Genomic DNA, 20704 nt, shown 5'->3' with positions numbered 1-20704 from the left:
GGCTTATTTCCTGTTTTAGGAATAGCCCAGTGCTGTTGGCTACAGCAACATCTATGCCTATGTTACAGTGGGCAGACTTATAATTTGCAGGAGTATTATTTAGTATGTTTTAGACACAAAAAAAAACAACAAAAAACAAACAAATAAACAAACAAAAAAAAAGCTGTATTGAAGAGACAGATGCAAACCATGACATAAAGACCTCCATCTCTTTAAAATTCCTTTATCTGCACACTATGCTTTAACATAAAAGCCAAGAGTTAAGACATCAAACATATATCAAAAGGTTTGTCAGTTCTTTGTGTGCACACTAAATACACTTTGTAGTGGAAGTAAACTGAAAAAAGCCATGGGTGTGGTCTCCTGGCAGGAGTGCAATCAAAATCCTACATATCACAATACACGTTAATTAATTTTCATGCCTTCTCTTTCTTTAAATGTTAATGTTAGCAGACTGACAGAAAAATGTGTGTATTGTAATATCGCTGCAGCTTGCTTTCTTTTCATTGAAGGGTCCAGGACTAGACGAGGGGAGGCCACATGGATTGGATAACCTGGCTAGCAGTAGGTTTTGCCCTGCTGTGGATTTTCTGCTTTATAGATGGTAAGATTAAAGAGATGGGTATGCAGAATACGTTAAACTCTTCCTAATTGGATAATTTTACTCTATTTACTTGTTTAATTGTTGCAAAACAGCCTGACAAAGTATCTTTTCCAATAGCAAACATATTTTCCTTGCAAGTAGAAAAGTTTGATGGTGGTCACTTTGTTCAGGGGGGGCGTGTAATGATGCTCAGATACCTGCCAACAAATTGTTAAATTAGACTCCAGCTGACCAGGTTGCTATCTTTAGGCAACGCCGTGCTTGAGCTGCGACTGTTTTTCCATGACCTGAGCCAAGCTACTAGCCACTTGTACCTGGCCCTGCTCCCGCTGCGCCGAGCCGCCTCCCACTTCACCAAGTGTGTAAGACACCTGGTCTGGCATCCCCAGCAAAGCTCATCTCAATACCAAGACCGGCCCATGGCCAATGAAAGCATGCTGCACCTTCTGGAGGGTTTATGCGTGGTATACGAGACGTTACCCAACCTGATGGGCGCAGCGCTCAGCGTGTGCACCGCATTCTGCCACATACTGCAGGGAGGTTTTTACATCATGGCTGCCACGCTGCGCACCGTCCGGAACGACCTGTTCTTCCAAGTGAACGGCGAGAAAGAGCGATGGGACAAAGAGCGGCTCAGAGCTAAGGAGAGAGAAAAAAGTGAATTCCAACGTGCTGGAGTAAATGTCCTGTCAGCACCCTGTAAGTGCTTTAAGAATCAAAGTTGACATGCCACCTGTGTATAGATAATCTCTCTCCAAGCTAATTAGTAGATACTCATGTCCACTGTATGTAAGTACACAAACATTACCTAATGCCATGTTCAATAAAACAAAATTGACAAGAAATAAAACAACTTCACAAAAACAGTGTGAGGAGAGAGTTGGATTTATTGCAACGTGAATTGGTAAACTCTGATGCTGAATGGCTTCTGAGCCATAGATTCTACCAACCCCATGTCCTGACTACACCTGGTGCATCTGCTTGTGTATTGGTTTGACTAGTTTGACCTTGATCTTTATCACCTGTAATTACTGTTTATGACAACTCTTGAATCAAAGTCTGCTGCAGACAGTTTGTGCTGCAGCTAAACTGTCACAGTCTGCACCATTTGCCTCCATCTTGAGTGTACGTGAGTTCATTAGTCCATGCCAAGTGATTCTCTGCTGTCATCTTCAGTCTTTTTCTACAAGGAGCTGATGAGACCTGCCAAACAAGACTTGTCGTCTGATTCATTGAAACTGCAAAGTGTCTCATTAATGTCCCCGGACTCACTGGGCAAGAAAATGATATCCAAGTCAAGGTTGTGATCTACTACTTTAGTGTTCCCCCATCATTCTCCATCTTGTAAGTGTGTGGGGATATTTGTCTATGATGATATAATGCTAACTCCCACTTGTCAGCAAGTTTCTTTTTCCCTCTGTCTTGTTGGCAAGGAGAACGCTATCTCCCTTGTTAAATTGTAATCCTTTTATCTTATTGTTATAACCCCTTTTTTGTCTTGCTCTTTCATGGCATGTTTTTTAACATCTGCTGCCTCTCTCAGGTGGGATATCAGCATCTTGGTATAGTTGCTGTAGTCAACAACTTTTGAGTCATGCAGCACCGGTTGAAATATTACATCAACAAGCAGTCTTGGGATACGGCCCAACACGAAGTGGAAAGAGACATATTCAGTGGTCTCTTACACTGTTGCATTGTATGCAAACGTTAATGTTTGCATTTGCTGAGACCATCTGGTATGCGAAGTAGCTCCATTGAATCTTTCAGTCCCTCTGTATGCAGTGATGTGTGACAAGGAAACTCCATACAGGTTGAGTAGCTCAGAGATAACTTGAATCTCAAAGTTGGTCCTTTGAGCAGTGTGAATATGCTCCGGAAATCCATACACACAAAATGCACAATCCCATAATTTGTTTGCTGTTTGGTTTGTGCAGTGAAAGTCATGGGTCAACTTTTTGAAGCTGTCAAGACAAGCACATTAATAAAATGCTATCTGCTGTCCTCTGCACGTCAGAGGTTCAAACACACAATTTTCACAGGGCTGGAAGTCCAGATGCTTTCAAGTGGGGCTCTAGCAAAGGGCTCTGGGGACTGGCCCCTGTACATCTCTGACAACACTTGACAAAGATCTTTTTCTGGTGTTCTGTCATCAGTAAAAGAAGCATTCTCCCAAATGAATTGTCCTTTCCTGTCCTAAGTGTCCAGCTAAGTCATGCACACCACGCAAGGCCTTTTCTACCAACTTTCGTAGCTAAACAAGCTAATGTCTACCCTGCTTTCTTAAGGCATCGTTAATGACTCTGTTGAGATTAGAACAATGTTTGGGTCTAGTTTTTGATTCTGTTGGAGCTCTTCAAAGTACAAAGCAGGGAAGTGTCCTGTCCTTTTGGCGTCACTTGTTGGATGGTCTGGACCAACATTCCAGAGTCAAATCACCAGGTTCAAGTTTTCAATCAGTTCCTGCATTTACTTTTATTTTTACCTCTTCTTTTCTGCTAAGTGGAAAGTAAAAAGGGATTTGGCAATGGAGAAGCAATTAGGGAGGAAATGTTGGTAATAGAATATCATCTGTGAAAATAATTTGATCGTCTGTACTGAGGGTGTTCACCTATTATCGTTCATGAGATTGTACCTTGAAATTTTAAACAGCTACCCCATTACCATCAATGACATTGCCTAAAAACTTGACAGATGCTCACATGAGGTGGCACTTCTTAGAACTAAATTTAAGGTTATGGTCCTACAACCGCTGGAAAACAACCCCAGCCTTTGCAAAGCCTCCTCTTCAATAGATTCAAAGACAAGCAGTTTAGATAGATGGCATAGAACAGTGGTTTCCAACCTGGAGTCCCTGATCCCCCAAGAGAGTCCCCCAAAGAGTACAGAGGCTCCCAAAGGCTTTGACTGTTTGAGCCAGCGTGATTAAAATTAGGGCCATGTCTACACAGAGACAAGTTGAGGTGTATCTACTTATGTTTTATAACATTTTGACGTTTTATTCACATAGAACCACAATTGTGGGAGCCCCAAAACACTAACTTTAAAAGCCAGATCCCAAAGTGAATAAATGGGGGTGATCAAAATCTGCTTTAAAACAATATTTTAAAACATCAAAGTCAAAAAAGTCAAAGTCAGCTTTATTGTAAATTCTGCTTCATGTACAGGACAGACAACTGAATTTATGGTTCTCTCAAACCTTGGTGCATGAAATACAAGAATGTTAGCCAATAAACAAAACAAGTACTATCACTAAGTAAATAAAATACGATAATAAAAAGACAAGGCAAATTACAGTCAGTGCAATAAATGTTTATGATTATAGTGCAAAAAATAAGACTGAGTTAGCTTACGGTCTGGTTAAAGTGATTAAAGTGGCTGTGTGCTTGTTCCAGAGCGTGTCACCCTGAGGGTGTGTCCATATCCAACATATATCCACAGTCAAAAGTACTAATAAAAAAAGTCCCGTATTAGTCCACACCTTGTGCATCCAATCCGTTTTGGTCCATGTACTTTGTGGTTTAGTGAGAGCAGTGAGCTAGTGAAGCTACAGTAATGGGGTAGTCTATCCTGGTAACCTTAATTTTCCCTGCACCATTTGAGTAATTTAATTTCTAAGAAACATCAGTGCAGATGACTTATACCTATAAAAAAAGAAATAAATAAAGTAAGCTATTTGTTGATGATTACATTAACTTTGGTTTTATTGAAAGACAAGACAGGACTCAGGCAGAATGTATCGTTTATGGTGAGAAGTTAAAACCAAGCATGAGGTAGTCCACGGCTTTTTGGTTGTTGCATGACAGGGGTCTTCAAGAAAAATCATTCTGAACAACGTGTGCTGCAAATGTATGACAAAGCTACAGTAAATACAGCAGAAATTGTGATGTAAGGAAACATTTGATTCTCACAATAATGTATGTGTACAGTACCTGCCAGACTTCCTGTGTTCGGTCTCATCCTTCCTTGGGATTTTTATGGATGTAGATGCTGGATGATTGGATGAGGTTTTTGGAAGATAGTTAACCTGAGATGGCCCACATTTTTCAAGAGGGTTATAGTTCTGAGAAAGTTCTTGAGGTTTCCTCAATGTGCATTTGTTTTCTACACAATAAGAAAAAGTGACTTGTTAGGATAGAAAAACAACTGCACACCTTTGAGGTGAGTTTAGTATTTTACTGTTAGGAAATAAAAAACAAATATGTGCATTTTGAATAAATAGCGTTTAATATTTACACTTATTTTCATATGAACCTGATATTTTTTCCTTTATTTAATTGTGTAAATAATTTAGATTCTGATACCTGTTTTCCAAAAAGGGGGTGTTTTCTTGTCGTTCAGTCTTTCACAAGGATAAAGGTTCAATGTGTCCTTTAAACAGACAGTTTTGATCTATTGTGGAAACAGAACAAGTATTAGCACCAACCAACACATCTGGGATACTCTGAGGGGAATATTTGCTCCAAAAGGAACACCACATTGATGTAGTCAAAGTCAGCATTTGTAAAAGGATAATGTAAAAAAGAGATGAAGAATGGCAGAATTAGGAAAATGGTAGCACAGTAGCTCCCTGACTTAGCGCCAAAGGTCACCATCCATCAAATTTTGATAGCAAGTGTACGTCTTGTAGATCACAAGTTTCAAGAAACTGTTAGATGATGCACACCTCTCACTGTTTACAATAAAAAGCTGTGCCAAAAAATGAACATGAGGGTAAATATAATACATTTCACAGCCAGTTTAAACACACTGAAGCTTCACCTTGGAGTTACAATGATGTTGGTAGTCACTGTGCAAGCTCTGCCACCTTTTGACCTTCACAGGACTGCAGGTGGACACACGTTCCTCCACTCTCTTCTGGAGGGGAAACCACACATGTTCAGTCCAATGCTTGTGGAGCAGCTCCCTCCTCCTTAGCTCTGCTACATCTTGCTGGCTCAGGAAGTTGTCCAACTCCTTAATAAGGGGATCGTATGGACAAAACAGTCAGTTTTGTCACATCCTTAACAGTCTTAATAATAATATCAAATCTGTGTTGTCAGGTCTAATAAAAAGGAACATAATTAGAGATGTTACCTTTATAAAACCATTTTCAGTATCCAGTAAAGGCTTGATTAGTTCTTGCACTTGCTGATTTTCAGCCTCTATTTTTGCCTAAACAGTGATACATGAAGTGAGAAAATTCCACATCTTTTTGCTCAAGCACAGAGTTTGGTTCAGTGTAGTACCTGCAGTTGTCTGATGGAGGCGTGAGAGAGCTGGTCCTTTCGCCCACAAGTAGCGGAAGTCTTGTGTCTTGTGCCTGGTCTACTCCTCATCCTGGCACTCGACTGAGACAGACTCCCTCTGCTCTCTGTGGTGTTATTCACATCATCCATGCAGCCCTGAAACATCACTCATCACTTTTGTGTAACTGGGAAAACATACAGTCGCTACTATATAAAGATTACAGTTTCTTTCTTTTTAAGTCCCTAAATCACACATAAAAAGATGATGAGCCAAACATCTGTGACTCCAAGTCCAGTCCAACTGTATACTTTGCAGCCCAGAATGGACTGTGAACTCTTGGAAACCCCAGTCTGAGTTCACAGACAGACCAGAAATAATCATGTAGGTGTACAGCAAGCAGCAGAGCAAGCACAATGGGCGGTGACAGATCCTCTCGCCACCTGGAAACATGAGCAGCTTCTTGCTGTTATGCAAACATATGCAGTAAAACATGCACGTTATTACATAGCTGGCATTTTCAGCAAGACTTAATAACCTTGGCACCTGTGCCAGAATGGTTATTTCCTTCCTTGTACTTTTTGACTGCTTAAAAACAATATTCTTCTAAGATCTGATGCAACATATATATGGATCACTGGAGGGTGCTACAGGTCTATATACATTATGTGAATACATACATGTGAATTCCATCTGATCCATGCAGTTTTTTTTCTGTTGTCCTTATTCAGGGGGAATAACAAAGGCAGCAGTATCACCCAGCAACCTGAGACCTTTCCATTAATCTTTACTTAGACCCTGAGATTACAGCATTGTGCACGCAGACATGTCTCACATGAGAAAGAGAGCGACCCAATCATTATACTCAGACTATCTGAGCTGGCCACTGCACACATACTGCACCGATACAGTCATGCTGACATCTAAAGACCAGTGATAAATAATTAGTTGCTAACAGCCTCACTCCTTCTTTGATGTAGGCGTAGTTCAGACTCAGTGATATTAGCTACGGTGGCTCAGAGGTGTAAAACAGAACAAAATTTAATGGAACCAACAATACCTAAATGATCATTTCAACAAACAAACAAACAAACAAAATACACCAACAACAATTAGGGTGTCCAGAAGAGGGCTACATGACATCCATTTTTAGGTTAATCCCTTATACTGGCCTCCAACAACTGGATCATCAATTAATTATTTATTGAATAGTGCTGAATGTTAGGGTAACACTTTTTTTAGTAAGAAAATATTTTAAAAATGCAGCCCTGCATGAGGTTATTTCTATGGCCTTGACCAATACAAAACACAAAAATATATTCAATGAGCACATTTTCAGTTAAATGTAGTTGACACCCAATGTATATATTTGAAAATAAAAACTATGAAATTGTTCGTTCAACTTTTTTTTCAGTAGTCTATGTATTAGAAATCAAAATATTTATTCCATTAAATTAACTATTAAGTTGTCTTAAGAAACCTAACTTCAGTCGACTAACAGACAGGTTTGCTTTCTTACCTATGTCAAGTTGAGGACGTTCAGGTCCGAAGTTCGGTGGAAAAACGATAATTTAGAGCAAAGTTTCGTGTTTTTGTCACACGCGCTACAACAATTTAAACAGTGAGGTGACTGCAAACTCCTATCTTCCCTCACACTGGCTTCAGATTTCAATATAGGCAGTGAGACCGGAGAGAGGCCTCCTCCTTCTTCTCCTCCTCCTACAGGTGTCACCACGTCTGGAGGTTTTCTGTTGCCATGACAACCACGCATAGGCAAGCAGAAATTGGAACGTGCTGCATTGAACGGTCACCTGGCGCGTGGCGTTGACTACTAGACAAGAAAACTTCATTAAATCCATTAAGGCCTATAACGCATTTTAAAAAAGAGAAAGAAATGTAGAAAAAAACGATGTACAATGTGATAGGTCTCCTGCAAATAATATTTCCACACACTGAGTATTTTCATCTTTCTTGTTGTTGTTAGAAGTATATTCAGAAGTTTGAAAAATATTAATTAAGCCATAAAACGCGGTGTTGAAATTACTGTAAAACTATGATGAAGAGGAAAAGGGGATTCTGTGAAGGTTCATCGACCTGTAAACCTTCTACTGCTGGCTGTGGAGTTGTAGCCTGCAGGCTTGGTCTTAATGCGCCTGCTGACAGCTGAGGAGATCTTAAGGTGTCTACTGGGCCACCTTCAGAAAAACCGATAACCTACGGGATGTTTGGGTATTAGCTGCGTAAAGGCACGCGGGGGCAGGGCTTGGCCAGGTCATAACTTATCTTTTCAAGGCTTTCTTTCTTTTCGTTGAAGGGTCCAGGACTGGACAGGGGGGAGGCCACATGGATTGGTGGACTTCGCTGGCAGCGAGTATTGCCCTTCTGTGGATTTTCTGCTTTATAGATGGTAAGATTTAAAGGGTGGATAGAGATTTGGAAGCTTTTCGGGACTTGTGGACATTATGCCATAGAAAAACTCAGCCCGCAAAATCACGAATGCTTGTTTGCCGTTCTGCTATACCTAGTTGAATGTTGTTTATGGGGAAAAAAACTTCATCGGGAAGCTGCAAGGCTACTAAAAGATGCAATGCTGAGAAACATCGGATCAGAGATTCGCACGTGTGCCAGAAAAGATCACAGATACATATGCAGTAGAATAAGATAAAAGATAACGTCTTAAGAAAGTTACAACATTTAAAATTGCAATGACAAATGACCTTTTGTCTCGTTAAACTCTTCCTGGTTGGATAATCCCACTCTGGTCATTCGTTGAATTGGTGCAAAACGTCCTGAGAAATTATAAACTCCAATAATAGGATTTTTATTCTTGCCTCTCTAGCAAGTAGAATTTGATGGTGGTCACTTTGCGCTCAGGTGCACGCGTAAAGATGCACCAAGGTGGCTCGCGTGCTCAGATGATACACGCCACCAACATAGCTGGAGTGTAGACTTTAATCCTGTGGCAGACACCGTTTGTAATAGTTTGTGACATTAGCCACAGTGTTAAATTAGACTCCAGCTGACCCGGTTACTGTCTTTATCTCCAGGTAACGCTGTGCTTGAGCTGCGGCTGCTTTTCCATGCTCTGACCAAAGCTGCTTGCCACTTGTACCTGGCCCTGCTCCCGCTGCGCCGAGCCGCCACCCACTTCGCAGACTGCGCAAGACACCTGGTCAATCATGCCCAGCAAAACCCTTCTCCCCACGGCTTCCTCCACCAAGGCCAGTCCTTGGCCAAGAAAGGGACGCTGCACTTCCTGGAGGGCGTATGCGTGGTATGCGAGACTGTGCCCAACCTGATGGGCGCAGCGCTCAGTGTAGGCGCCGCTTTTTGCCACATGCTGCAGGGAGGTTTTTACATCCTGGCTGCCACGCTGCGCACCATCCAGATCAACCTGTTCTCCCAAATGAACGGCGAGAAAGAGCGATGGGACAAAGAGCGACTCAGAGCCAAGGAGAGCGAGAAAAAAATGAATTCAAAGGTGCTGGAGTACATCTCGGTGTTCTGCCAGGACCCTGTCAGCGCTTTACGCATCAAGGTCGACGTGCCACCTGTGTATCGATAATCTCTGTCCATGTCAAACACAATGTACGGTTAGTTGGCACAAAGAGGCCTTCATCTAACTGCTGACAGGTTAAAAGTTCAGCTGATTGGTTTGCATATCTGGAAGACGCTGAACTTTGACCTCAGCTTTCACTTAAGGAACCGAAGAGAATCAAAGAAATGATATTTAAATGTGAAAAGGAAAGTAATCTACGGTGCGTTGCGTTTTGTTACATCTCTTTTGCATTTATTGAAATGTAAAGAACTTAAAATAAACGTCTCTAACAAATTGAATCTGACATCATTCATGAGGATATAATGTTTGATCTTAAGGATATAGACAACAACATTAATAAAGTAACAATACATTTTGTTTTCTCATTTTACTTATAAGTAATCATACTTTAAAAACGACTTAAAATTTGTTACAAAGTCCATCCACATGTACCAGCGATGCTTCTGCATTATGTATATCAGAGAGAAAAAAAAATTCTGAAAAAGATAATAATAAAAAAATCAGGTATAAAAACAAGGGTATGTTAAACAATATCTGTTTTCCACTCTGATTTAAAAACATATTTATATAAAAAAAAAAGTTAACCTGATTTTTTCTTGAATTTAGTTTAATATTATGTAATCTAATTTCACATTTATTTATTGATTTCATATGATATTTTTGCTTTATACATAAGAGAAATAATTAAAGGTGTAAACAAAAAGAAAATAAAACAATGAAACATAATTACATAATATAAAACTTTGCTTAAAATACTTGTAAAACATGTTTTTTTAATGTATTAATTTAAAGCAAAATACAGTAAGAAGTAAACAAAAGTTAAAATAAAATGTTATTTATATGTGTTTTTAATTTCCCCTTTTTAAATCCACATCTAGAATTTTTATTTATACCTCTTTATGTTCCCATATCTGTTTCATTTATTAATCTTTAGATTTATTCTCTTTTATTCTCACATAATCATTTCCAAACCATTTGTAATCAAACTCATAAAACAAAACAAGCCACATTTGAGTCACTATGTCAGGGCTTTTTCAGTTTTCCACCTCAGCTCTCTGATCTGGGGGATGGGTTTACGGATACAGAGGTAGCCAACATTCAAGAGTGGAGCACAGTCAGATCACCAACCTCAGAATGTAGGCACATAAATGCTAGCATAAAAGAACAGGAGGGTGAAAATGAGGGAGGGAAAAATGCAACCGCAAGGTAACACCAAAGATGGATCTGCTCCAACTGAGACTAAAGTCTGGCATCTGGTGCGGCCTGGACATTCTGTGGACGGATTTTCCCAGCTAAAGTGAGAGAGGAAAGGAAACAAAATCCCTCAGGCTGTTGCTTGTTAGCGTGGCAAATACAAGCAAAAGCCAACAACACAGAATTGAATTTAAAGTCAATATTTTAAAAAAGCAAGGTAAAAATAGATCACAAGTTCAGAAGACTTACAGAGCATGTCGCCAGTTCTCCTGACAGCCGCTTTGTTCACTTTATATTCATTATTTTCAGAATTCAACTTTGTCACACCCTCCAGTCTTCGCAGCGCAGACAAAACATTTTTCTGTGTGTCTGATGAAAGGGCCTCATATGTGTGAAGTTCACCTACAAAAGACCAAAAAAACAAAAGCAAGTTCACCAGCTGGAGATGATCACAGAAGTCGGGGATCTTTTTAAACACTTTCTGTTTTACCTGAGAGGATTAGCTTTGTAGCCAGGTTTCGCACAGCAAGTAGGAACTGTTTGTCTGTAAACACATGATCTCCCTCCTCACAGAGATATCTGAACATCAGCTGAAAAGAAAAACACCTGAATAAACCTCCTGTTCAACTTGCAGTTAGAGCTATATTTTAAATTAGTCATTGTAAAACTGGACAAATGCAGTACCAAGGGCTGTCTTCTCCCCACCAAAGTTTTATCTCAGAGCATAACATTTCATTGTAAAGAGAGATAAAAAAGGTAAAGCACCTGATAAGAGTCCATGAAGGGTTTTAGCAACTCCTGCAGGAAGGATAGCACCTCCAGTCCTGCAGCAGAAACCGTCACCTCCTGCTGAGTGACATAGATCGCTCCACATTTCTTTAGAAGGCAGCATGCTTCCTCAAAGTCCTGATGGAGACAAAGACAATCTGGAAACCATCATAATAGCAAAAGTAATAAAGGTTTTACTATGTACATTTACATCTGATAAAAGCTACTTACAAGTTGGACTTTTTGGCCTTTGAAATGCTTAATATTTTCAGTTTATAGATTCAAGAAGAAACTAGAAATACTTCCTCACAAAGCAAAACTGCTTTATATTTGTGGAAAGGACAGTCATGATAAAAGTCTCTCTACTGGGCTAAAATCTGGAGAAAAGTTTTAAAAAGCTAAAATGTCCTGAGCCTTTCTACAGTGTTTGCTGTTGTGATAAAGCAGGTATCAGATGCTCTGGATACTTGGTGGTCTGCTGCTGTGGGCCATCTGTTTCACAGTTCAACATGGTGCATGTTCAGAAATATTCTTGCTTTTCTATTAACGCGAACAGGCCAAATTACAAGCTTCTGAAATAATAAAAAATCTCTTTTTTATTCTGTTGCATATTTTAAACCTTAACAGGACCTCTTAACCATGTCTGCAAGCTTAAACCCACCTAGTTACTGCAGTTTAAATGACTACTTAGATGTTTGCTATACAAATAATAAAGCGGCCTATAGGGTTGTACTAAGTGAGCATGCCCAGTACGGCAAAAGAATAGTTGTAAACTATCATTTTTAATGACTGATTGGTGAGACTGTTACCTGAGACGACCTGCCAGGGATGAAGATGAACTCATTGGAGAAAACATCCTGTAGGAAGCAGAAGAAGGAGAGGAGCTCATCTGTGAACAGAACAGTGGATCCCAATGAAGTAAGAGCAAATACTACACAATGCACCAAAAAATACAGATTTCTGTTTGTGCAAAACACTCACCTTTTTGTGAGCTTTTCGTGATAAGCATTGCCATAGCGAGCAAGGCTGGACGCACAAAGACATGCAGGGCCTGATTCCTATAGGAAACCAGTATCAGAACTGCAGTTGCTGTTCTCATCACACCCTCCTCTGGGCTGAGTGGATGTTTCCTCTCAGGCTCGTCCTCCTGAACCAGGTAGACACGCCCCGCTTTACGGTGAACGATGGAGCGATGAAGGACCACGGTGGATGACATCACATCTGAGTCAGGGATGTGATCTGCAATGCAGTTTTGACACATTAGCCTTGTTTCAGAGGTAGATTTGATTTTCAGAACAGATCACATGCGTTCATGTGCTAACACGCCTGCATGTGTGTATATGTGCAAACAGGAGACTAATGTGAGACAGTTCAGTGGGGTTGTCTTAGGCTAAGTTACTTAAAGGGCATTAATCCATGGAGCATCTCCTAAGTGAACGTGAAACTTGTGCCAACTTACATTCACCTAATCTGTCTGATCTACCTCAGACCAGGTTAAAGAAGCCTTTACAGTCCTGACATGTGATGCTGACACACTCAGATCCTACTGTGCATTAACTTTGACTGCTTCCTTTAACAAGTCAGAAAGTGGCAAAACAAGTGCCACCTACTGGTCCTTTAAAGCATGTGAAAGTAACCCTCAAAAAGTCAATGCAAGTGGAACCTAAAATTTCTCAAATCTTAAAGACAACTTTTTTAAAAACAACACAAGCAGAAATAAGATTAGCAGCAAGTATACAAAATGTAAGCACTTCCCCACCCACCAGGCCAGTTCAGACGAGCCCCAAAGTCTAGCATCAACCTCCTGAGCCAGAGGGTTTTCTCTGTGAGCTGATCCCACAGCAGACCCTCTTCTGTTAAAACTGTGGTTGGAAACTGGAGCAACAGGCATGCCATCAAAGACCAGGGGCTGATCCGAGAGCCCTCCTCTTGCATTCGTACAATCAGATGAGCCAGCCAGCTCACGCAGGCCTGGGCCTCTGCCGTGGGCTTCTGAGGAAGATCTCTGTGAATAGGCATTAGGGGAGAGAAGAAGGGGTGGGGAGACAGAGGAGCTTTGCTGCAGTTAAACTGGAATGTGAATTACTAAAGGGGTCATACCACTGTTGAACAGTTTAACAGTTAAAAGGTTGTTAAGACTTTGATTAAGTTTGAGCAAAGAAACTACAGATGGTTACTGTAAATTATTAGTGTAGTATAAATTTTTCTCTACCTCGGTATGAGGTTATACTGGGAGCGATTTATCTTGCCCTCACAGAGCTGCCGAACAGACAAGGGATGGCCAAAGTTCACATGCATGCTGCCGTAATTCTCCTGCAGAACTCTGCTAGCCTTCAGCAAACCCTGCAGAGCAAGAGTGAAAGCTCATGTAAGAAAGTTAGATTTATTAATACACTAACTTTAAGATCAAATATTTATTGTGAATTTTGTTATTAAGATGCTGAATCTTTACTGTTGTGAAGGAGACATTAACCCACCCAAACTTGAGACTTTCCTTAAATTAGTCCCCTAAAACCTGATGGTTTTCTATAAAATAAAGTAAAAAAAAAAAAAAAAATGTTCACTAATTCTTTATCTGTCCCAGCTTCTGAATAAAATGATGGTATAGTTCAGTAAAATATTTCGTTTTTCTTATAAATTACTCTTTTGTCTTTTGAATGCAAGTATAAAAACAACTTTAACAGATAACATATAACATAAATGATTATTCTGTTTTCATAACTGTCAAAGAAAATTCCATAATGTTTATTTTATCTTTTTGGGTCTAGGAATGCCTTCTTTACACTACCTCTGTGGTATTTTCTCAAAGCAGAGACAACAGTTAAAAGGAAAGAGCAAACAGAGGAGACTCAGAGAAAGGAAGTAGAAAGACTGCACCATTATCCTAAAAAAAAGACCATGTCTATCATGTAAACGCTGGCTCACTGGGGGGAATTTCGGCTACAAATGTACGATTTTATGACTGAAACTTCTTAAATTTGAGAAAATAAATTTGAGTGTAAAAAAAAGCTTGAACACATGTAAACAAATTGGTATGCACAGAGAAAATGCTGAAGTTCTGAACTGGTAGCTTCATGAATAACTTTTGATAAGGCAAATGGTGTGACCAGTGCCTACCATGATGCTTTCTTTGGGTTTGGGGACACCCAGTAACTCATGTGCAAGCAACGACTCCTCCAACACTCGGTCATAGCTGATACTGATGGGCAACAATGTGATGTCATACACCTCCCCTTTAAAGAAGGGCTCCAGCACCATGTGCATCATACCTGCCGACACATATAGACACTGTTAAGCAAACTCTGAAATTTTATTTGTTTTTCTAAAAACTAAGGGTTTTCCTTGACTGTGGGAGTGTTAAATATTCTAAATTGTACCAGATGTGGAAAACAGACTGTAAAATAGGCCTAGATAGCTACAGGACCAGATTAATAAGGCTATTATGACTGAATAAAAACAACATGGAATTGTGGGGCAACAACAGTCGTGGTTATTTGCTGTGAAATTAGAGCAACAATTATTTAGATGCTCCAAAGCCAATAAGATCTGCTCTGGAGAAGGGTGCTCTCATAGTCAGGGACAAATAAACTCACCAAACTTTGGTGTGAGAGCCTTAAGTGTGCGACTTCTGTAACCTTCCACATAAAACTCCAGAGGAGCAAATCCATTCTGCAGAATACATGTTTAAATGTTAGAGCCACTGAAACTGACAGCAAACGACGGACTGAGAAACACATGAAAACAAAGTTTATAAATAGTTATGACAGACTGATGACACCCATTACTAAGCATCTTACCCTAACAATGGTTTGGACATATTCCGACAACACAGCCCAGTAGAGTTTGTTGGAGCCGATGGCACGCCGGATAAAGAATGCCCCGGAGCGACGAAGTATCTCTCCAACAATTTTCACCTGTGCAAGAGCTTTACAGTGGAAGACGAGATCATATGAAAAGAAAAAAAGAAAAGTCAGGGGCTATATTTTGGGAACTTTTATCAAATAAAAGCATGTTTTTAAAATATAAATAGATACTTACGAATTCCAGCAGCAATAACAGGGATTGGGATGTCGTAGCTGAACAGGATGTAGGAGATAACCAGGAAGTCCACATAACTCCTGTGATTGGGCATCAAGATCACAGGACTCTCCTGAGCAGCTTGTTGCAGCTACAGCAAAAAAAAAAAGTAGAGACTTTATAAAAAAAAAAAAAAAAAAACATTCTGATGTTTTGGCTTTGTGATTATTTCACCCAGACATTAAACATAGATTCTTAAAACCTTAAAATGTCATGTCAATTAACAAGCTCAGAGGGGAAGATAAATGGTTTTTTGGCAAAGAACTGAAACTCCTTGTCTTGGCAACATCAACATGAGGAAATAAGTGCAGCTCCCAAATTTCCTTTCTAAAAAATAATAATGTCTTTAGATCCTAAAGACTTAACGGTAGACAAACAAAATTCAGTTAAATAAGTAATTCCATAATTATTACAATATGTTATTAATTTATTAAAGACATGTATCCAATGTAACAAAGTTGTAATTGGCAAAATACAGAATTAACTGCAACTAAATGATTTTAATGGCTGTTGATCAGTGCTGCATGTCAGCTTGGAGGAATTTTATTCTTTATTATTATTATTATGATTATTATTATTATTTTCTTTTATTCCTATTTCTTTTTGCAGTCATGCCGTGCACATTGTTGTGTTTTCCTGATTGTAGACACATATACATTAATATTAGCCGAAGTGACAGAGGCCTTAAGTTGCTTAGTTATCCTGAGATGGGGTTTTAGACTCCACAGACCACACACACCTTGTTATTGGAGTCATGGTTTATTACTCAATCATTACTGATAACTCTGATCCTGAATTCCCTTCATTTGAACATTATCTGTGTGTGACATTAACTCTTTAAAATATGACAATATCACACTTAAGCCTGATACACACATAACAATTTTTAAAATCTTATGAGATTTTCTTATGAGACCTCACACATGAATATAGAAAATCTGGCATTGAACAGTTTTGATCATAATATGTGTGGTGTGCTCCGATAATCTAATCACAGAACAACACACACATAAAGATGCTGTCCCGCAACTGATCTACAATCTAGTCCTCTGAGCCGGACATCTCACATGACCAAACGTGATCTAACAAAAACATAGAAGAACCACAGCAACAACCGGCAAAAAAATGAAGAAGAAAAAACATAGTAACAACTGGAAAACACAACACACAGTATGGAAGGGGATATATAGGACGAGGGAATGATGGTGGTCTTGGGACTACTGTTAACAGAAAAAGACAGAACTGAACAAAATAACAGACTGGAGACAATGTGAACACAGACTTTATTTACTCCCGTGTTCCCCAGCCAGCTCGCTCTCTGATTGGCTACATTCCATACCACATCACCATCCACGCAGTCACAATGCACGAGTTGTCAGATTAACAATGCACGGGGCAAGCAGATTATCGGGACAAATCTGCTTGTAACACACCTCAAACCAAATGATAATTGTACATAAAATCTTATAAGAGTCAGGAAAATTGGGCGCTTGCTGTCCATGGTCGGGAAGAGGCAAAATTGGGACAAAAACAGCCAAAAAAATCTTTATGTGTGTACCAGGCTTTAGCCGTGCTCCTCCTGCTTTCTGGCCAATCCCTCTCATCAGGGCAACTGCCTCCACCTGCTGGCAACACCTGCTAGTCATCTTGTCACCTCCACTATATAAACAGTCTTGTTCTCATTCATAGCATTTGTTTTAATGTCCCACTATGGTGGGAAAATTAATCAAAAAACTAAATCAAACTGCTGACATTCCAACTCAATTTTTAACAAAAAATCAAATGATTAATCAACCTAAGGAAATAGCAAACCAATTTAATGATGATTTTACTAATATTGGGCCAAAATTGGCCAAAGAAATAGTGAACTCCTGTCAAGCTGATGATGCTTTAAGTAAAATACAGAATTTTGATAAAACTATATTTATTTAAGGCACTGATGAAAATGAAAATGAAAGCTTTTGATACTGTGAATCATGAATTATAATTAAAAAAAACTGTACAGATATTGTATTAGAGGTGTAGCACTTTCTTGGATCAGGAGCTATTTGGAGAACAGATCCCAGCTGCTGACAGTGACCTGCGGTCTCCCACAGGGGTCAGTGTTGGGTCCTTTGCTATTTATTTTGTATATAAATGGCATATGTTTAGTTTAAAAAAAGTTACGTTTTGTCTTATTTGCTGATGATACTAATATACTTTGCTGTGGTCAGAACTTAGAAACATTGATAGATACAGTCGGAAAAGAATTAACAGAGTTAAAAAAAATGGTCTGATTTAAATAAATTAACTTTAAATGTAAACAAAACTAAATTTCAAATTTTTGGAAATCGTGCTGTCAACGAGGACAGAAAATTAATAGTAAATGACACTAATGTAGAACAAATGAATGAAGTCAAATTTCTTGGAATTATTACACAAAATAAACTTAGCTGGAAACCTCATATAAACCACATTAAAGCAAAGATCTGTAACTCACTAGCAATTATTTCTAAAGTCAAAGTGTTTTTAAATGAAAAGAATTTATATCTTTTGTATTGTTCTTTGGTTCTCCCCTACATGACTTATGGCTTAGTGGTGTGAGGAAATACATATAAAAATAATCTTAAACCGATCTGTATGATTCAAAAAAGAGCTATCAGAATAGTTCATGAAGCGGCCCTTAGAGAACATACAAACCAGCTTTTCATTAACCTGAACGCTTTAAAACTGAAGGACATGGTCGACTTTAAAACGTCACAATTTATATATAACATTAAGAATAATAAATTACCAGCTCAAATTCAGGGATTGTTTTAAAAAATAGACTGTTTATAATTTTAGAGGGGGTGAAATGTTCATAAAACCTCATGTGAGAACAAATGTAAAGCATCATTGTATTTCTGTTGTTGGGGTTAATGTTTGGAGAAAGATGGACCCAAAACTAAAAGACTGTCCGACATTAATTCAGTTTAAAAAAATGTTCAAGAAAAAAATGATAAAATCCTATGTTGAAATGGAAGATTGACTAGTTAAAAATGAAATGATAATGTATATTGTTTGCATCCTGTGGAATGTGATTTTGAGTTAGTATTGTGATATATATTGCACAAGTAGTAAAAGTATTACATGAGATGTGATCTATAGCATTAGCAACTATACTTCTGTTAACGTAATGGGGGTGAGTTAAATAAGCTTAGGCTTCTCCTCACTCCTTTTCAGACATTTATGTGGTGTTTTTTGTTTATGTATTTTTTGTTTACTTATTTTTTGCTTATTATTACTTTTTCCTATGTTTAAGATGTCTGAATGAAGTGTTTTTCATCATCATCATCATCAATGACGCTGAATCGTAGCGCAGGCTACTTGATGGTAGGGTGACGTGAGCGTCACGTTCACCAGCCAATCAGGATTAGTGTAATGTGATAGGTGCTTCTAACGAATACACAGGGGTGAGTATCCCATAGTGAGACATCACACTCAAGCTACTCTGTGAACCGGGGTAACATGAGTAACCTAAAGTTTCACTCATGCTTTGCCAGATTGTCTGCTTTCATTCCTGATTCTCCAGCGTTTGTTCCCGGACTGAGTCCCTGACTTTGACCCTGCCTGCTCCAGACCTTGCCTTTTGTCTCAGCCCTGTTCATATTTGTGCAGGGGTGAAGACCAACACACGGCACACAAAGATCCTATAAAAGAGTATAAAATATGAAAGAGTACTTAAAAAGTTCATACACTTTGAAGTACCACAGTGTGGTGTACTGATAGTTGTTATTCAGTAGTTATTTCAACTGACCATGTTGATTCCTTCTATGTTGACAAAGATGCCACTGTAGATCCTCTTGAATACTTTGTTCATTATGTAGCCCATCAGCCTGATAAACCCCAGCTGCAGGTTTTGAGACATTTCATCCAAAATCCCGCTGGCTTCTTCTCTCACTTTCTCCACAGATGAGCCCCTCTCCATGGCAACCTGAATGTGGGGGAGAAGCCTGAGTCCTTGCTGATGATGACACAATGCAAAACATTGATGCTACATCTTTTCCAAAGACTGTATCACACCTCTTTGGCCACGTAGTGCATATACTGGGACTCCAGCACAGCTCGGTTGAGTTCAGCCGTGGTGAAAGGTGGGGCCCCCTTGTATGGCTGGGGGCTAAAGGTCCTGAGGGCAAAGCCAAGATCACTGTAGCGTCTCTTATCCTCCAAAATATCCACAAACTCTTCATCTTCTAGGTCAGCTGTGGCTAAATCTGTATACTGGGAGTAAAAACAATAATTAATTAATTAATTAATTAATTAATTAATTAATTAATATTCAAGTTAGTGCTGGACAACTTTAATAAAGACAGAAAAACACATGACTAGACATATGTTGTGTATGTTATAATGTTATAATGTGTACTGTATCACTTTGAAAAGCTATTTAATGTCTTAAACAAGTAATAACTCTGTTGAGATAAGAAGAAACAACACAGTGTCATCATTTCTCCTTTTCATTGTATAGTTTCTGTTTCGTTCTATGACCTGAACAACTCAATATTAAGCAACTTCTTAGAAACACCGACAATAGTAAGAAGCAGAGCAAAGTTTCTGCAGCTTAAGACGACTCAGCTACACAGCAATAAGCTCCAATCTCTGCTAAATAATTCAGACTGCAAACACCTAATTGTATGTATCTCTACCATTCCTGAACTGCTACATATCTTTTATAGTCATTGTTAACTTTTTTGTAATGAGACCGAGGAGCGAAGTGATGCAACAACTGACACAAATGAACATAGCTGCGTTTTAAAACGGTTATAAAAATAGTGTCTTACCGTGTTCGTCATTCTTTCCTAAAAAACAATCCCGATCTTTTCAGCTGGCTATTCTTGTTCACTTTCGGTTTTCTTACTTAAAAGCTTTTTCTGTTCTGTCTGCATGCAGAGCAGCAACCTGCAGGGCTGGCCAATGGTGTAGCTGGGTTTTGAGAACTCCTCCCTCCTCAATTTCGGCTTTTTGCTCAGATGTAACCTCCACAAATTGTGGCGATTCATACTGATGAAAGATAAAATAAAATAAAATAAAATAAAATACTGACTATTTATTTATTTATTTATTTAATAATTCCACTTGTAGCAGAGCCTGGTCAGAAGAACTGACACACTTTCACATTTCAAATTCTGACTGAAGGGTTCCTTATGAACGTTTTGTTTCATTTTACAGTTAATGCTAAAACATAATTCAAGCAAGAGAAGATTTTCCATGAGGTCCTACATCCTAACATATTATGCACATTGGATAAATGGGGAGGCGCA

The 20704-nt window shown here is 39.0% G+C and overlaps 3 protein-coding genes across 5 annotated transcripts in view; 1 reads left to right on the top strand and 2 right to left on the bottom strand.

Moving 5' to 3' along the window:
• itsn2a (intersectin 2a) overlaps nucleotides 1-1457 on the top strand; it is a 36784-nt gene extending 35327 nt beyond the window's left edge. For all 3 annotated transcript variants that reach the window (XM_041975687.1, XM_041975685.1, XM_041975684.1), the window contains 2 exons: nucleotides 513-604; nucleotides 854-1457. The gene's annotated coding sequence lies outside the window, so the exon portion shown is untranslated. The remainder of the gene's footprint in view (nucleotides 1-512; nucleotides 605-853) is intronic.
• Nucleotides 1458-4017: 2560 nt separating this feature from the next.
• Nucleotides 4018-7561, bottom strand: fam228a (family with sequence similarity 228 member A). The gene is made up of 7 exons (XM_041975689.1): nucleotides 7347-7561; nucleotides 5830-5985; nucleotides 5678-5755; nucleotides 5363-5557; nucleotides 4906-4993; nucleotides 4534-4705; nucleotides 4018-4442 (listed from the first exon to the last, which is right to left on the bottom strand). The coding sequence occupies exons 2-7, from the start codon at nucleotides 5977-5979 to the stop codon at nucleotides 4424-4426; spliced, it is 702 nt and encodes a 233-aa protein (XP_041831623.1). The 5' UTR covers nucleotides 5980-5985; nucleotides 7347-7561; the 3' UTR covers nucleotides 4018-4423.
• A 2593-nt stretch (nucleotides 7562-10154) lies between these two features.
• On the bottom strand, nucleotides 10155-20346 carry LOC121634275 (dihydroxyacetone phosphate acyltransferase-like). Its single transcript, XM_041976812.1, has 15 exons — nucleotides 20225-20346; nucleotides 19467-19664; nucleotides 19201-19377; nucleotides 15387-15516; nucleotides 15146-15273; nucleotides 14942-15017; nucleotides 14466-14617; nucleotides 13561-13691; nucleotides 13112-13353; nucleotides 12330-12587; nucleotides 12158-12237; nucleotides 11346-11486; nucleotides 11071-11170; nucleotides 10830-10982; nucleotides 10155-10678 (listed from the first exon to the last, which is right to left on the bottom strand). The coding sequence occupies exons 1-15, from the start codon at nucleotides 20234-20236 to the stop codon at nucleotides 10626-10628; spliced, it is 2031 nt and encodes a 676-aa protein (XP_041832746.1). The 5' UTR covers nucleotides 20237-20346; the 3' UTR covers nucleotides 10155-10625.
• Nucleotides 20347-20704: the final 358 nt, after the last annotated feature.

This window comes from Melanotaenia boesemani, chromosome 22, assembly GCF_017639745.1.
Source record: "Melanotaenia boesemani isolate fMelBoe1 chromosome 22, fMelBoe1.pri, whole genome shotgun sequence".
Classification (NCBI taxonomy): Eukaryota; Metazoa; Chordata; class Actinopteri; order Atheriniformes; family Melanotaeniidae; genus Melanotaenia; species Melanotaenia boesemani.
The sequence above is the reverse complement of the archived record's forward strand: the minus strand, read 5'-3'. Positions and strand labels throughout refer to the sequence as shown.

Bases quoted from the DNA above. Each gene is read 5' to 3' on its own strand.
- fam228a (XM_041975689.1), bottom strand. From the start codon at position 5,979: ATGGATGATGTGAATAACACCACAGAGAGCAGAGGGAGTCTGTCTCAG. The intron at 5,756-5,829 runs GTACTACACTGA...ATCACTGTTTAG, and splicing joins CCTCCATCAGACAACTGCAG to GCAAAAATAGAGGCTGAAAA. The intron at 5,558-5,677 runs GTAACATCTCTA...CCCCTTATTAAG, and splicing joins CTGAAAATGGTTTTATAAAG to GAGTTGGACAACTTCCTGAG.
- LOC121634275 (XM_041976812.1), bottom strand. The intron at 13,354-13,560 runs GTAGAGAAAAAT...GCCTATTCACAG, and splicing joins CAGTATAACCTCATACCGAG to AGATCTTCCTCAGAAGCCCA. The intron at 11,171-11,345 runs GTGCTTTACCTT...TTTTCTTTTCAG, and splicing joins CCTTCATGGACTCTTATCAG to CTGATGTTCAGATATCTCTG.